Source organism: Perca fluviatilis, chromosome 14, assembly GCF_010015445.1.
Source record: "Perca fluviatilis chromosome 14, GENO_Pfluv_1.0, whole genome shotgun sequence".
Taxonomy (NCBI): domain Eukaryota; kingdom Metazoa; phylum Chordata; class Actinopteri; order Perciformes; family Percidae; genus Perca; species Perca fluviatilis.
The window spans coordinates 38,422,808-38,441,210 of NC_053125.1; the positions used below are offsets into that span (position 1 = coordinate 38,422,808).

Here is an 18,403-nt window from a genome sequence, read left to right on the forward strand (position 1 = left end):
TGTGTAAGGCCTACCAATCTACTGTACATATTCTATGTTATTCTATGTTATAGGGTTAGATGGTTGTGGGTGGGTGAAAGAAATACATTATTAATGAGGACAATATTCTCAAACTGTAAACACACTGGAGCTGTCCGCTACTGCTGTGCACATAATGGTTTTACAGAGACACCTGAAGGCATCGTGTGGTCCGACTGGTTTTGGTGGTGAACAGAGAATGAGGAAACTAGAACACAAACTGTCCCAGTTCACCAAACAAACCTGTTTCCACCTTACCTCAGGGTTGAGGAAGTAGAAATGGGTTTTCAGTTTTTCTGTTTTCTTTGTACTGTTGGTTTAATTTTAAGGTTCATAATAACACAACCAAACACATCAAACTTATAATTTAATTACTTTATTTGAGAAACAAACACATAAAGGGAAAAATATGTTAAATTATGATTAAAATAGAAAATCAAAAACAGTCAGATGTTAAAAACAAGCGTAATACCCGGAGACCTCTTCACATTTCACAACATAATGTTCACCAAAAAGAAGATAAAAACAGACTTGAGAATACAAGAAAACATCTAGATCATCATGTAGAGTTCTGGAGACTAGACTGGACCTGTTAGGACTCATGTTTCAGCTGGATCATCCTGTAGAGTTCTGGGAGACTAGACTGGACCTGTTAGGACTCATGTTTCAGCTGGATCATCCTGTAGAGTTCTGGGAGACTAGACTGGACCTGTTAGGACTCATGTTTCAGCTGGATCATCCTGTAGAGTTCTGGGAGACTAGACTGGACCTGTTAGGACTCATGTTTCAGCTGGATCATCCTGTAGAGTTCTGGGAGACTAGACTGGACCTGTTAGGACTCATGTTTCAGCTGGATCATCCTGTAGAGGTCTGGGAGACCAGACTGGACCTGTTAGGACTCATGTTTCAGCTGGAGGTCTACTGGAAGAAGGACCAGAACAGTCAGCATCAGTTTGTGTCTCTAACTGTTGGTGGATCTGATGTCACATCAGAGATTAAAAGACCCAACACAATCTGCAGATGGTTTTCTATTTATTTTTTTAGTTTTCAGCTGTGATCAAACTTGAAAATCCACAGAATTTAGTGGGCTGTTTTTCTGCTAGGGGTGATGTATTAACTTTATTTTCAGTTTTAATTTTATATGACTTTTTAAATATAAAATCTGCAGAATATTCTGCGTCAGACTGAGTGTTGCCCTGGTGATTAGTTCACTAACATGTTATCAGACCAGGAAGTGAAGAGTTGGAGATTAGAGTCTAAATATGGAATCATGTAACTTTGAGCTCTAAGATATATGTTCAAACTGTTAATATTAGAACATTATTTATAAGGATATTACAGGCTGACAGTTGATCCACAGAGCTTATGGAGAAGTCATTTCTCATCTTTAGTAAATCAAAATTAAAAGTAACAAATAGACAAACACTGACTACAGACCTGGTACCAGAGTGTTATCAGGTCTGGGTTGTATCTCTATAGAACCAGGAAGCTGTTCCTGTTTAAATCTGAACACATTGTGATATTAATCTTCCAGTTTCTTTGACCAATGACAGCTGATTTCTTCTCTTCTTATCCAGCTGTTGATCAGAGAGATCTTTGTCTCTTTCTGCCTTTCAGTTCTCAGTCTGGTTAAACTGTAGGTCAGCATTATGTTCTCCATGTACAACTAACTAAAGAACATCTGGTTATTATTAAAGGACTTTCTACAAGCCAAAACATCTTTTGTATGCATTCATTTATATGAAAAATAAATGTCATCCAGTCAAAGTGTAAAAAGTGTTTCAGCTCGACATCAACATCTGAATTTAAAGACTTCATTTTGAAAAACTCAAAACTAAAGAAGTTTAAAATGTAACCATTAAAAGACTTTATAAACACAGTATTGCTCACTGATCTGTCATCATGTCTTTGTATTACAGTTCATGTGAGCAGCAGCAGCAGCCTGTCTCTACCTGGACTGTGATGACATCATGTCATCTCTGCTCTCTGATTGGCTGCTCAGACGGTAAGAGCTCAACTGCTGCTGGAATTTCTGTCAGTTGTCAGACTGTTGTTCAGGTCTACAGAGAGACTCAGACAGGTTCAGATGATGATGAAGATGATGAAGATGATGGTGGTCCTGGTCCTCTCCGGTCTCCTCTGTGTCTCAGCTGACGGTAAGTTTCAGTCAGATTTAATCTCATGTTTCAGTCAGAATCTCCGATGGTGTAAACAGTAAACAGGTTGTTAGTTTACTGACAGTCAGTCTGAACAACAGTCACTGTTTCAGCATCTGAACCTTCTGTATGTTTTTTTCTCTTCAGTTCTTCGTATCGATGGCTGTTCAGAGACTGATGGAGAGGTGATGTATGGAATGGATGGTGAAGAGGCTTGGTACGCAGACTTTAAGAACAAGAAAGGAGTCAAGGTTCTGCCCAGTTTTGGAGGTGCTGTGAGAGTCCCAGAAGGACTTTATGAAGAATCTGTGGCTAATCTACAGACCTGCAAAATGAACCTGAAACTTGCACGTGGAGCTTTCAAGGACCTCACACTGGAGCAGGGTAAAGTATATATATATATATATATATATATATATATATATATATATATACATATATATATTCTGTCTCTTTAATTTGTCTTTGTTATTGAAGCTGACTTTCTGTTATAAATATACACTTTCAAAACACCGTCAAATAAAAGTAATAATATCATTTTAAAAGGCATTAACTAGTGAACTTACTGTGTGTGTATTAATTGATGCTCTACCTAATGGGTATATTTGGTTTTCTTGGGACTAAACTTAATTTATTGTTAATTAACCCTACCAGGTCGGTGCTGTCGTCTGCAACAGAAGAAACACGTACTTCATAAGTCTTATTTAATATCACCAGATCAATACAGTGTAGAGACTTGAAATGCTCCGTTTCATCGCGGTCCTCTGACACTTGTAGCCCATTCAGAAGCTTTTTTAATCCATCATGGAATAACAGTGTCCAAACATCAAATTGCGTGTATGTTCTGTTTGCTTCGCGACCTATGGACCGATCGTCTGGCCGTAGTGCTAGCTGAAAAGCTGAAAGACTAAGAGACAAAGAGGTCTTCTGTGTCTTCATAGCCCTTACAGAAGCTTATAAATCTAGCCAGGAAGACGGGGACTTTGCACAATAAACCAGAGCGATAAATGCACGATTGAACGGCTATTTTCTGTGTTTTGTACCAAAAAGCGATCTATTTTTCGTTAGCCGGCTGCCATCTTGAAAGTGTCATAATGACTGACAGCTTTGTTGACCAATCACATGAAGCAATGTGCCCAAAGAGTTTGCTCAGTGAATAGAGAGCCTTTAGAGGAGTGCCTTTACTTCCAGGCAGAGGAGCTGCAGTAATGGGCAGTATAAGAAACATATGTTTTTTGAACATTGAAGCATGTAAACCTACAGTACAGGCCAAAAGTTTGGACACACCTTCTCATTCAATGCATTTTCTTTATTTTGACTATTTACATTGTAGATTCTCACTGAAGGCATCAAAACTATGAATGAACACATGTGGAATTATGTACTTAACAAAAAAGTGTGAAATAACTGAAAACATGTCTTATATTTTAGATTCTTCAAAGTAGCCACCCTTTGCTTTTTTGATAGCGATGCTAGCGAAACCCAATGAGCTTCATGACGTAGTCACCTGAAATGGTTTTACCTTCACAGGTGTGCTTTGTCAGGGTTAATTAGTGGACTTTTTTCCCCTTACTAATGGGGTTGGGACCATCAGTTGTGTTGTGCAGAAGTCAGGTTGATACACAGCCAACAGCCCTATTGGACAACTGTTAGAATTCATATTATGGCAAGAACCAATCAGCTAAGTAAAGAGAAACGAGTGGCAATCATTACTTTAACAAGTGAAGGTCAGTCAGTCCGGAAAATTGCAAAAACTTTGAATGTTTCCCCAAGTGCAGTTGCAAAAACCATCAAGCGCTACAACAAAACTGGCTCACATGAGGACCGCCCCAGGAAAGGAAGACCAAGAGTCACCTCTGCTGCTGAGGATAAGTTCATCCGAGTCACCAGCCTCAGAAATCCCAAGTTAACAGCAGCTCAGATTAGAGACCAGATGAATGCCACACAGAGCTCTAGCAGCAGACACATCTCTAGAACAACTGTTAAGAGGAGACTGAATCAGGGCTTCATGGTCAAGTAGCTGCTAGGAAACCACTGCTAAGGAGAGGCAACAAGCAGAAGAGATTTGTTTGGGCCAAGAAACACAATGAATGGACATTAGACCAGTGGAAATCTGTGCTTTGGTCTGATGAGTCCAAATTTGAGATCTTTGGTTCCAACCGCTGTGTCTTTGTGTGATGCAGAAAAGGTGAACGGATGGATTCTACATGCCTGGTTCCCACCGTGAAGCATGGAGGAGGAGGTGTTATGGTGTGGGGGGCTTTGCTGGTGACACTGTTGGGCATGTATTCAAAATTGAAGGCATACTGAACCAGCATGGCTACCACAGCATCCTGCAGCGACATGCCATCCCATCCAGTTTGCGTTTAGTTGGACCATCATTTATTTTTCAACAGGACAATGACCCCAAACACACCTCCAGGCTGTGTAAGGGCTATTTGACCAAGAAGGAGAGTGATGGAGTGCTGCGCCAGATGACCTGGCCTCCATAGTCACCGGACCTGAACCCAATCGAGATGGTTTGGGGTGAGCTGGACCGCAGAGTGAAGGCAAAAGGGCCAACAAGTGCTAAGCATCTCTGGGAACTCCTTCAAGACTGTTGGAAAACCATTTCAGGTGACTACCTCTTGAAGCTCATCAAGAGAATGCCAAGAGTGTGCAAAGCAGTAATCAGAGCAAACGGTGGCTACTTGGCTACTACAATGTAAAGAGTCATGAAAATAAAGGAAACGCATTGAATGACAAGGTGTGTCCAAACTTTTGGCCTGTACTGTATATTAGTAGAATCCAAGAGTAAAAATATTACGCAGAAAAGGAATATAATAGGGGCTCTTTAATTTAAATGGATGGCTTGACAGAGGGGTCGTATGATGATACCTATTGTAATGACCCTTGAGGCAAATTTGGGATATTGTGATATATAAATAAAACTGACTTACACTGATAATTATAATGTTCCCACCTTCTGGATTATAAATTGACATAAGACACAATAATATGAGCTGTGTTTCTGTTCAGATCCTCCTTCCAGTCTGATGATCTACACCAAAGAAGCCGTGGAGCTCCGAGAGAAGAACACCCTCATCTGTTATGTGACTGGTTTCTATCCTGCTCCTGTCATCTTCTCCTGGACAAAGAACGGAGAGAACGTCACCGAAGGAAGCAGCACCAACCTTCCCTACCCCAACAAAGACGTTTCCTTCAATCAGTTCTCCAGACTGGACTTCATCCCACAGCTGGATGACATCTACAGCTGTACAGTCAACCATCTGGCCCTGGACCAGCCACTGACCAGGATCTGGGGTCAGAAAACTTTATTTACACTCACACTAAATACAAACGGTTCATTAACCAACTACTGACCAGAATCTGTGGTCAGAAAACATTAATTACACTCACACATAATACATACAGCTCATTAACTGACCTAACAACAGCTGTTCTGTCTCCAGATGTGGAGCTTAATGTTTCTGTGTTTCTGTCTCCAGATATGGAGAAGACTCATCCCGGTGTTGGACCTACAATTTTCTGTGGACTGGGTCTGACTGTCTGTCTGCTTGGTGTGGCTGCTGGAATCTTCTTCCTCATCAAAGGAAATGAGTGCAGCTGATTGGTTGGGGATGATGATGTCAATAGTGTAAAGAGTAGATACGGTACAGATGTGAGGAGCTGCTGCTTCCTTCACTTTTAACATTCTGCTAAATATAGATAAAAATACATCTGATTGACTCATTACTAATAACTTCTACACAAACTCGGATGTTCTCTACAGAAAATTTAAATTTAAACATACATATAATCTCTGGTCAATATTGATTTGTATCTCTATAAATATATCAATAAAGTGACATTTGTTTGACATTAGTTTGTCCTGTTTGTTACAGTGAAACTGATATTACTAGTGATGTTAACAGTATTAAGTGAAGCTGAATCAGTTACACACAAATTTTAATTAAAGAGCTGTACATCAAATTAATTTAATATTTTACTTTTTTTAGTGAATGAAATCTGTGACAAAGATTATAAGATGTCTAAAATATTTATAATACATACAATAAGTAAAAATTTCTGGAAACTTTATTGTTTTACAATGTTATATACTTTACTCTGAAAAAAATATTTTGGGATCAAATGAATTTAATCTGATGTTCAGGTTATAGTGTAAAGTGTTCAGGGCAGGGCTGTTACAGAAAAACTAAAACTAAAAGGAAAATAAGCAGTGAAATAATTTTTTGTTAACTGAAACTAAATAAAAACTAAAACCTTCAACCAAAACTAAAACTAAACTGAAACTGTATTGGTTTGGTTAGCAATATACTGGCTGTCAAAACAAAGGTGGTAAAGGTTTTTGCTACAAAGTTTGATCTCAGTGTAGATGCTAATACTCTTAGTGAGTATTTAAAAATGAAACTGGGCCGGGAACTGACATGTAGCAAAATAGAGACGACACAGAGTAGATTCAGCTCCTTCTGTATCTCCGCTGAATGTAATGATGTGGCGGAGCTGTACGAAAATATGAACACCTTAGAAGGGTTAATTATGTTTGCTAAAAATGGAGTTACACAAACCTTTGAAGTGCTCCACTAACTCGATGAACCAGCTGAAACATGATGATATCCTCCACCAAGAGATCTTTGTCTTCTATGCGTTTCAAAGGCCTTAGACGCCGGCATTGCCGTGCCAATATCTGTAATAAATCATTGTATAGTTTGAACAACACAAGATTAGATATATTCAACAAACTGTTCTTTACTGGAGGCCAGGCCTGTATGTGATGATGATATTAGGTGATGCATGAATTTATATGAATGACATCTTTTTATTTAACTCCTTTAATCACAGTAGTATATTTAGCACTGACCAAGCCTGGTTTAAACATTCATATGAAAGTCAACAAAACCAATCACACAGATTGCAGAAATATAAAACAAATATGTGGCTTCACCACACCACTTAATCAGGGCTCTCAAGTTTTGAAGACAGGCAAGAGTGACATTCTAAAATGCTTAATAAGCACTTGAGAGCCCTGCGCTTAGTATTTAGATTATTATTCACTGTAATAAACATATGTAAACATGTATATTGCACTCGTTACTAATAATAATAATACATTTTATTTATATAGCGCTTTTCATGGTACTCAAAGACACACACAGGCTAAATATCGTCACCCAGTCAGATGATTGCAACTCAGCTAGCTAGCCAGCCGATGGAAGACCGAGCATTCTTATTTAACCTATCTTTGCTGTAAAACGCCTACGCCTACTCTCTCTTTACCCAAAGATAGGTGAAATCCAATAAATGCAGAACTACATTGCAATAAGCTGCGCACTGAATAGCAAATTACAATGTGTTTGAAATTTAATAACAGGAGCGCAGCAATGGGTATTACAATTATTACAATGCTAGCTGCTAGCTTTTTCTCCTAGTCAAAGTCAAATGTACATTGTACAGTAAATAAACTGTGGTTAATCAATCAATACATCTTATGTAAGCAGATTTATCAACTTACCTCTTCCTGGATTTCGACGACTCCACCGAAACGCTGTCTCGTCTGGTAACGGGTCCTCCGTGTTGCCATTGAGCTAGCTAGAAGTAGCAGTGCTAGCCTGGAGCCAGGTCTGACTGGATTTACAGTTCCACCCCTGAATAATCTCTGCATCTCCGAATCAGAGCTCTGTTGGACTTAATTTAATTGTCGGACATCGTTGACAATAGCCTCACCATTTCCTAAATTATTATTTAGAAGACCCACAGCTTCAGTTAGCCTCTCTCTATCCATTACAGCTCCACTTCAGCCAAACTATTATAATGACAGTGCGGAATTTGACCGTCAAATATCGGCTTCTTCTTTGTCAACCAATCAGAAGCTGAGTAATCAAACTGCCTTCAGTTTCATCACATAACAATATTAACTCTAACTATCACATACTACTAACCTACTACTATACTTCTCACATATACTACTATACTCTCCACATATACTACTATACTTTCACACACACTACTATACTCTCACACACACACTACTATACTTCTCACACACACTACTATACTTCTCTCACACACACTACTATACCTCCTCACATACACTACTATACCTCTCACATATACTACTATACTCTTCACATATACTACTATACTCTCTCACATACACCACTATACTCTCACACACACTACTATACTCTCTACATATACTACTATACTCTCTCACATATACTACTATACTCTCACATACACTACTATACTTCTCACACACACTACTATACTCTCACACACACTACTATACTCTCTCACATATACTACTATACCTCTCACATACACTAACTATACCCTCTCTCACATATACTACTATACTCTCTCACATACACTACTATACTCTCTTCACATACACTACTATACTCTCTCACATACACTACTATAATCTCTCACATACACTACTATATACTCTCACATACACTACTATACTCTCTCACATACACTACTATACCTCTCACACACACACTACTATACCTCTCACACACACTACTATACTCTCTCACATACACTACTATACCCTCTCACATATACTACTATACTCTCTCACATATACTACTATACTCTCACATACACTACTATACTCTCTCACATACACTACTATATCTCTCACATACACTACTATACCTTCTCACATACACTACTTCACACTATACTCTCACATACACTACTATACTCTCTCACATATACTACTATACTCTCTCACATACTACTATACTCCCTCTCAATACACTACTATACTCTCTACATATACTACTATACCCTCTCACATACACTACTATACTCTCACATATACTACTATACTCTCACATACACTACTATACTCTCCTCACATACTACTATACTTCCTCTCACATACACTACTATACCTTCACATACATACTATAATTCTCTCCTCACATACACTACTATACCTCTCACATACACTACTATACTCTCTCACATACACTACTATACTCTCTCACATACACTACTATAATTTCTCTCACATACACTACTATACTCTCTCACATATACTACTATACTCTCCACATACACTACTATACTCTCACATACACTACTATACTCTCACATACACTACTATACTCTCTCACATACACTACTATACTCTCACATACACTACTATACCTCTCTCAATACACTACTATACTTCCTCTCACATACACTACTATACTTCCTTCACATACACTACTATACTCTCACATACACTACTATACTCTCACATACACTACTATACCTCTCACATACACACTAATAGCTACTCTCACATACACTACTATACTCTCTCACACACACTACTATACTCTCTCACATACACCACTATACTCTCTCACATATACTACTATACTCTCTCACACATACTACTATACTCTCTCACATACACTACTATACTCTCTCACATACACTACTATACTCTCTCACATATACTACTATACTCTCTCACAGGAGTGGTGTAAGCATAATCTTACGCCAACATATACGCCCGTTTCTACGCAAGAATGATAAATGAGGGCCATTCTGCGTGCAGAACGTGAGACGTGGCGCTATCAATTCTATTTACTGTTGCTAGAAAGCAGCCTTCATTAAACTTCCATACAGATGAATGAATCGTATACTGTTTTGTTTTGAACTGCACAGGGAGGTTGCCAAACCAAGCTGTGATACCGTACCTGACCAGGCTCTCCAGGACTGCTTGACAAAATATCAACATAATTTTTTTATCTACACCATGAATTCGCAAACAACGTAAGAAATGCAACCGCTGCTGCAGTCTGCAGCAGAGACTGTCGACATGTGTGCTCCAGGTTAGTGACTCGTCAATATAAACACCAAGATATTTGTATGAGAGGGCCTGAGTGATGGTTTGGTTGTGGATGACCACAGGCCTGTGGTCACCGACTCCCTGAGGGTCAAACACCAGCTCTTCAGTCTTGGAACCGTTTAGAACAAGGTGGTAATCATCGCACCTATTCACAAACCTTTCGATTTCCATAAAATAATCAGATGGGTCACAGTTCTTTTTCAGCAGAGATAAAATTGCAGTGTCATCAGAAAATTTTATGACATGATTATTTGGATAAAAACTTCTGCACTCAAAATTATACACAATCTGTGTATATAGTGAAAAGGACAGGTGAGCTGACACAACCCTGGGGGGCTCCTGTGCTCAACATTTTTGATTCAGATAGAGTCCCATTAACGCTGACCTGCTGTCTATGATTGGTTAAGAATGAGTGATACCATTTGATAAGAAGGGGGTGTACTTTAAAATCATTCAGCCTCTTAATTAACAAATGTGGCTGCAGCGTATTAAAAGCTGAGCTAAAATCAACGAATAGGAGCCGTGCGTATGAGGTAGAATCATATAAATGTCTGTTAATACTATGTGTCACAGCAATGATCATCTGTGCTTCTGTTACTCTTCTATGCAAACTGAAAGGGATCTTAAAGACAACTGACATCTGTTTTCGAGGACCATCCAGAGCTGCTTTTTGCTCTTCAGAGAAGTCTCTTGTTTCGAATCGACAGAAAAAATTATTCAACTCATTTGCTTTATCCCTCTCATTTATCACATTAATATACCTCTTAGTTGGTGCCATGTTTGTCATGGCTTTTACAGAGTCCCAGACTTTCTTATTGTTCATAGTCAAACAGCGGGATTCCAATTTTTCTCTCGCCTTACATCTAGCTATCCTTAATTTGTGATTAATTTCTTTCTGCATAATTTTCATACTTACAAGGTCCCCTCTCTTGAATGCTTTTTTTCTGTACAATGCACTCTTTGATTTCCTTGGAAATGTAAGATTTGTTATTTGGGTACTTAGTGATTACTTTTTGGGGTAACACGTTATCTTTACAAAAGTTAATGTAATCAGTGATAGCATGTGTGGCCTCCTCTAACTCCAGGCTATGAAAGAGTCCCCAGTTGGTACAGGAGAAACAGCCTTTTAAAGTTTCAATGCCATCATTATCCCATATATATACAGTTTTGACCTGTGGTTTGCTACTTTTAAGCAGGGACTTGTACCCGGGGATTAAGTGGACGGCATTGTGATCAGAAGATCCTAGAGGGGGTTTAACCTTAGTGGTGTACGCATTCTTGAAATTAACATAGGTCAAGAATACTTTTACCTCTGGTATTACAATCCACATATTGATTAAACCCTGGTAAAGCAGGCTCAAGTTTACAATGATTAAAATCAACTAAAATACTTCAGGAGTATGCTTTAGTTGCCTGTGAACACAGTCTGCTATTTGCATTTGCAGCATTTCCACTGGGCGGGATATAAATATAATGTTGCCGAATTCATGTGGAAGATAAAAGGCTTTTAGGCTTAAACACACAAGCAGTCCTCTCAGTAAAAACAGTAAAACCAGCATTGTGTTGTGCTTGAGCACCATGTTGTGATTTAAAAACACCAAAAGTTCATAAGAAGCCACATACAATCACACAAAACAAACCAAAACAATGAGGCAACAGCACAAGGTAGTACGAGTCGCAGCAGAGCAGCGCCAAAAGGAACCATGCAGTCCCAAAGAGTTATTTTTGGTTGTTAAGAAACCCATTTTCTCGAGCTGCGCATTTTCATCGCTACACCCCATTTCCTTACTAATAATAGGCAACTCAATTTTGAAACATGTAAAGAATAAAAAGACAACACCTCTCTCTTTACCTAATGCTAAAGTCTCAGACATCACAGCAAAGATCCCAAATATCATGAGTAACCACTCCACTCCCACTCATAGACATTAGAACAATAGATGTGACATGACCTCATAACTAATTTGGATAACTGTCCACCATCTTACCCGTGTACATTTTACAATTGTCACCTATAGGCAGCAAGAATGGTTGTCAATTGTGCAGCACCTAATTGCTTTACCAGAAGGACCAAAGAGAACCAGGTGGCTGACATCATTTTCAACGCGTCAGTAGGAATAGCTCTAATATTTTTTTTTCTTTTCTTAACTATAACTACAAAAAAAGTTACCTGGTAACAGACCACCTGAAACATCAGTTATTGGTGTTTGCTAGCTCTTAACAGCAAATTTAGTTTTAGTTTTAGTATCGTTAACGTTATACTTTTGTTTTTACAACACGTTAATATTTCCATAACATTGTATGCTAAGCGGCTGATTCCAGTAAGTTAGTTCCGATAAATTACCGTTAATGACGACAATTGCTCATCTTTACTCCTAAATCTCATTTTATATCTTAAGACAAATCCAGCAAGCTAACGGCATGTTAAAATTTAACATTACACATAAAATAAAGTAAGTTTCACAAATCAATAGTAGCCACATCCAGCAACACGGAACCCTAACCAACAACTCACACTTAACGTTACACCAAAACAGGAAGTGGCGGAGTTGATGGGAAATATGGTCTTATACCACATTTCCCATCAACCCCGACCACATCCTGTTGTGGCATTTTTTTTCCTTGAGTTGAGACACAATCAGACTATACTTTGGAAAGCAAACCATGAATTCAACAGTAGTTAAATATTGATTTGTAAAAATAAGGATAGTATCCAGCGAGCTATCCAGGCTCAGGGCACTTTGCTGGGACAACATGACCAATTAATTTGTACGTTGTTGCAAAATAACCACCAACTGCTGAATCAGGTTACGCAATTAACATCTCAAGTAACTAAATTGTTGGACAGTTTTTGACCATCCTGACCATGTTGGAAACGCTTCCAAAAGACTATGTAACCTGAGGCAGGGCCCTAACAGTGTGGCGGAATACTGAATTGAGTTTTGGACATTGGCAGCGGATTCTAAGTGGAACGAAGAGGCACTTAAGGGAGCATTCCTAAACGGTTTGAATGAATCAATTAAGGATGAACTTGCTACCCGTGACGAACCACATAACTTGCATCCTCTTGTGTCCCTGTCTATTAAGCTTGACAACTGGATGCGGGAGAGGCTTCGGGAGAGAGGCGGTCGGCCACATCTCAGAAGACGAGTTACCCCGCCTTCAACCTCCCAAGCCTTCCTCCAGTTCCAGACCCTATTCCCAGGACTGAGGAGGAGCCAATGCAACTGGGCTGGTCTCGGCTTTCTCATACTGTGCGGCAACAATGCCTCCAGGCGGGTGAGTACCTATACTGTGGGGATGCCACACACTTTCTAGCTGCATGCCCAAAGTGACCAAAAGACAAGGCTCGCTAGTAAAGATGGGCCTACTAGCGAGCCCGGAATTGTATCCTGAACCCACCAATCCCCGGCTACAAGTTACAGTTTCATTGCGTTATCAAAATCAGTTCCTGCCGCTCTCAGCCCTCATAGATTTTGGTGCAGAGGATAGCTTTATAAGTCATCAATTTGTAAAACAAGCTAATATCCCCATTTAGCCACTTCGAACCAGAGATGGGGACTCGAGTCTGAGACTTGGACTCGAGTCGCACTTAAGTCGCACAGCTGACTTCAGACTTGACTCGGACTCGACCTTAAAGACTTCAGACTTGACTTGCGATTCGTCCCAAAAGACTTCAGACTCGAGCTTCGAGACTTGTCAACAACATGTTTTCATGCAATTATTGCTTTTTAAATCTCAATTTATTCATGTATTTCTATTTTCTTTTATTGGCGCATATTGGGGAAACGCATGACGAGCTGTATGTCCCCTGCCCTTTGCCATAATGTGCAACGTAACGCATGCGTTATGCCTTATGTGCAAAAATGCATTGCCGATGGTGACACCAAGTCCGAGTTGTACCTTTGTCATTAGATTTGCTTTCAATAACTTTGTAAATAGTGGCAATAAGCGAACAGCTACATGCAAGGTGTGTGGCACCAAGATAAATGATCAACCTCGTCGAACTTCATCAGGCATCTCAAAACGCACCCAGATAGGTCAGTCACTCACCCGCTAATGTGAAAGAGACGTTACATTTAGCATATATAGTCATAGGTAACAAGCTAACCATCGCAGTGTCTTGCTAATACTGGGCACAGGCTGATTATTTCTTTATAGTTAGTAGTTGCTGAGCCTCAGACATCCATGGCGCACAGGAGGCGGGACGCACGGATCCATCTCCCCAGGAACAAACGCTGTGTCGGGGGGGCTAACTCATGTGATGTGTAACTGATCCCCTGGATGATTTGTAGGCTATTAAGTGAACAAGGTGTACCTGGTCCACCAAACACTGGGCCGTCTTGACTGTCTTAATTCTGCACATATTTCTGTTATTAGTCCTGTTTACTATTTAACTATTTCATCCATGCGTGGCACAGTGGATCCGTGCGCACTGTCACCTGCCGTGGAGACGCTGGCCTCACTAATCTCTCCTCTGAGTCAGGGCTCCCTCGCGCTGGACTCCGTTTCACTGAGCGTACTAACACTTAAATTGCATTACATCAGTCAGTTCAAACTGCTTATTGTGCGTAATTTGGACTGACACTGAGATGCATGTTGTTCTGTAACTGGTGTGGCGCTGCCACTATTCTCTTGATTTCCACTTCGACATTAGACATTTTTTTGAGTGAAAGAGATGTTACATTTAGCACATATCATCACAGGTAACAAGCTAACCATTGCAACGTGTTGTGCTAATGCTGGGAACAGGCACATTGTATCTTTATAGTTATATTCATATGATGTGACAGGCTTAGCTAGGTTAATATTTATAATAATAATAAGGGTTAGAGGGATGTGTTAAGTTGACTCCATAAAGTTATCCTAGAACTGATTTTGATACTGTACTGTATGGATGGTAGCTACAGGACATGCTTTGAATTCATAAGATTTAACAATACAGTGTTAGGGACAGATCAGATGGCCAGAGACTTGAGACTTGACTTGGACTCGTGGCAAAAGACTTGAGACTTCACTTGAACATACCCCTCAAAGACTTGAGACTTGACTTGGACTTCCAAAAAATGACTTGTGAACATCTCTGCTTCCAACCCCCTTCGTGTTACAGCCCTTGATGGGCACCTCCTTGCGGAGATAACCCATCAAACCACCCCTGTCTCTCTAGTGTTATCTAGCAACCATTGTGAGAACATGCAGCTAAAAGTCATGTCTACCACTACTACCCCCTTAATTCTTGGTTTTTCCCTGGCTGGTTCTCCACAACCCTCAAATCGACTGGACACGACACACCATTCTCAGTTGGAGCACTCACTGCCATTCAGAGTGTCTTAGGTCAGCTGTTCCACTCACTAAAAATAACCCTACTCCTCCTGTTGCTCCACCCGATTTGTCATAAGTTCCTGAGGAATACCATGACCTAGTAGAGGTTTTCAGCAAGGACAAGGCGCTGTCTCTACCACCACACAGACCTTACGAATGTCCCATAGAGTTCCTTCCTGGTGCCCCTTTGCCCTCCAGCCGCTTATATAATCTGTCCCGACCAGAAAGAAAGGCTATGGAGCAATATATTGGGGATTCTCTGGCTTCTGGCATAATCCGTCCCTCGTCGTCTCCTTTGGGTGCTGGATTCTTCTTTGTAGAAAAGAGAGATAAGTCTTTACGCCCCTGTATTGACTATCGGGGTCTAAACAACATCACCATTAAAAATAAGTATCCCCTTCCGCTCATCAATTTCGCTTTTGAACCCCTGCATGGCGCCACAGTGTTTTCCAAACTCGATCTCAGGAATGCCTACCACCTCGTCAGAATATGGCCGGGAGATGAGTGGAAAACCACGTTCAACACCCCACTGGGGCATTTTGAATATTTGGTTATGCCCTTTGGGCTCTCCAATGCCCCAGCTGTGTTCCAAGCTATGGTGAACGATGTTCTTCATGATTTTTTGAACTGTTTTGTCTTTGTATACCTAGATGACGTTCTCGTTTTTTCCAAGTCTCCAGAGGAACATGAGTCACATGCCCGTCAAATCCTACAGTGGATTTTGGAGAATAAGCTGTATGTGAAAGCCGAAAAGTGTGAGTTCCACATACCATCAACATCATTCCTTGGCTTCATCATTGAGAGTCGGCAGGTGAAGGTAGGCCCCCGAGAAGATCCGGGCAGTAACGGAATGGCCCACGCCCACCACCCGTAAGCAACTGCAATGGTTTTTGGGCTTTGCAAATTTTTACCCTAGGTTCATTCAGGGTTTTAGTCGGGTGGTTGCGCCTCTAACTAGACTCACGTCCCCTAAAGTCCCTTTTCTATGGTCCCCTGAAGCAGAGCAGGATGTTTGTTTGTTGAAGGAGCTGTTTTCAACCTCCCCCGTGTTAATACATCCTGATTCCTCTCTGCAGTTTGTTGTGGAGGTGGACGCCTCTGACTCAGGTGTGGGAGCCGTCCTCTCCCAGCGCTCCCCCACTGATCAGAAGTTTCACCCCTGTGCATTTTTCTCCAAGAAATTGTCTCCCGCAGAAAGAAACTACGACGTTGGAAACCGAGAGCTTCTGGCTGTTAAGCTAGCATTGGAGGAATGGCGGCACTGGCTGGATGGAGCAGAACAACTGTTTGTGGTCTGGACCGACCACAAAAACCATGGCATACATCCAAGCCATGAAAAGACTCAACTTTCATCAAGCCATATGGGCCCTATTCTTCAGTAGGTTCAACTTTATTTTGACATACAGACCTGGATCACGTAATATAAAACCAGATGCTCTGTCCCGCCAGTTTGCTGACACTTCTGAGACTGGAGAGCTGGAGTCAGTCCTACCTTCCTCATGTGTCGTGGCAGCAGTACAGTGAGAGATTGAGTCTCTCGTGAAAGCAGCACTGGCCATGGACCCTGGACCGGATAGATTCTCTAAATCTGCCCACTATATAGCATTACCTAAATTACCGTCTGCCAGTGAGACAGCGAACCTCTTAGTCCAACATGTATTCCGTCCCCATGGAATACCTGTGGACATTGTGTCTGATAGAGGCCCACAGTTTACTTCTCGTGTTTGGAAAGTGTTTTGTACCATTTGGTGCTTCTGTAAGTCTGTCCTCAGGGTTTCATCCCCAGACCAACGGTCAGACTGAAAGAGCCAATCAGGACCTCGAAGCGGCCCTTCGTTGTGTGGCTGCTCAGCACCCGACCTCCGCGGCCAAACACCTGCCATGGATTGAGTATGCCCCCAAATCCCTGACCACCTCTGCCACCGGCCTTTCATCTTTTGAGGTCACCATGGGATATCAACCCCCTTTGTTCCCCTCTCAGGAGAAGGAATTGGCTGTTCCGTCAGTTCAGGAGAACCTTCGCCGCTGCCGGACGGTGTGGAGTGACACTCGGGAAGCTTTGCTTCAGACTGCTGAGCGGAACAAGAGGACAGCGGATAGGCACAGGACCCCTGCATCCGTGTTGCATCCTTGCCAGGAGGTTTGGCTGTCTTCTAGTAACATCCCTCTTCGTACCGAGTCGCGCAAACTGTCGCCCCGGTATTTGGGTCCGTTTGTGGTTGAGTCTATTGTTTACCCCTCGGCGGTCAGTTTGAAGCTGCCACAAGCCACGAATGTTCACCCAACTTTTTACGTTTCCCAACTGAAACCTGTGTCCTCCAGCCCTTTGTGTCCCCCTACGGACCCTCCTCCTCCTGTTCGGCTTATTGACGACCACCCGGCCTACATGGTCCGGAGGCTCCTGGACTCTCGGAGACGGAGTAGAGGCCTCCAATACCTAGTCGACTGGGAGGGATTTGGACCCGAAGAACGGACTTGGATTCCTAAATGCTTTGTTTTGGATCTGCAGCTAATTATGGACTTCCATCATGATCACCCAGACAAGCCTGGTGGGTCGCCAGGAGGCGCCATTGAGGGGGGGAGGGGTTACTGTTATGTGGGCAGCTATTCTCCCTGTTCTGTGAGCATCTCTCCCCTTGTTTTGTCCCCACTGTGTCTGTGGTGTGTGTATGTGTGTTTATCCCCACCGTGTTTGTTGTGTCTTTATGGGTGTTTGACGGACTCTCCTGGAAGTAGGTCAAGGCTGGATATCTACCTCTCTGAGCAGCTGCTGGCAATTCCACTGATACTCAGCCGGACACAGCTGCTTCCAATTCCACTCACCAACCCTGCAGTATATATTCCTGGGCTTGACTCTTCTCGGTGCCAGAATGTTGCACCTACCAGTGTGGTAGCTAGGCTCCCAAGTTGTGTCAGTTTATGATTTTTGTCTTTGAGTTTTGCTCCTGGTGCTTTTGCTAACATGCTGTTCTTTTCTGCCCAGACCTACACCTCAAGAACTGCTGCCGTGACTTGCTGTGTCTCCAGATCATCGCTGTCCTGTTTTTTC

The 18,403-nt window shown here is 41.5% G+C and overlaps 1 protein-coding gene across 1 annotated transcript; it reads left to right on the top strand.

The window, feature by feature from the left end:
• Positions 1-2,069: 2,069 nt before the first annotated feature.
• LOC120573404 (RLA class II histocompatibility antigen, DP alpha-1 chain-like) lies at positions 2,070-5,851 on the top strand. Its single transcript, XM_039823123.1, has 4 exons — positions 2,070-2,174; positions 2,322-2,558; positions 5,193-5,477; positions 5,663-5,851. Exons 1-4 carry the CDS (start codon positions 2,105-2,107, stop codon positions 5,782-5,784), a joined length of 714 nt encoding a protein of 237 aa, XP_039679057.1. The 5' UTR covers positions 2,070-2,104; the 3' UTR covers positions 5,785-5,851.
• The last annotated feature ends 12,552 nt before the right edge of the window (positions 5,852-18,403 follow it).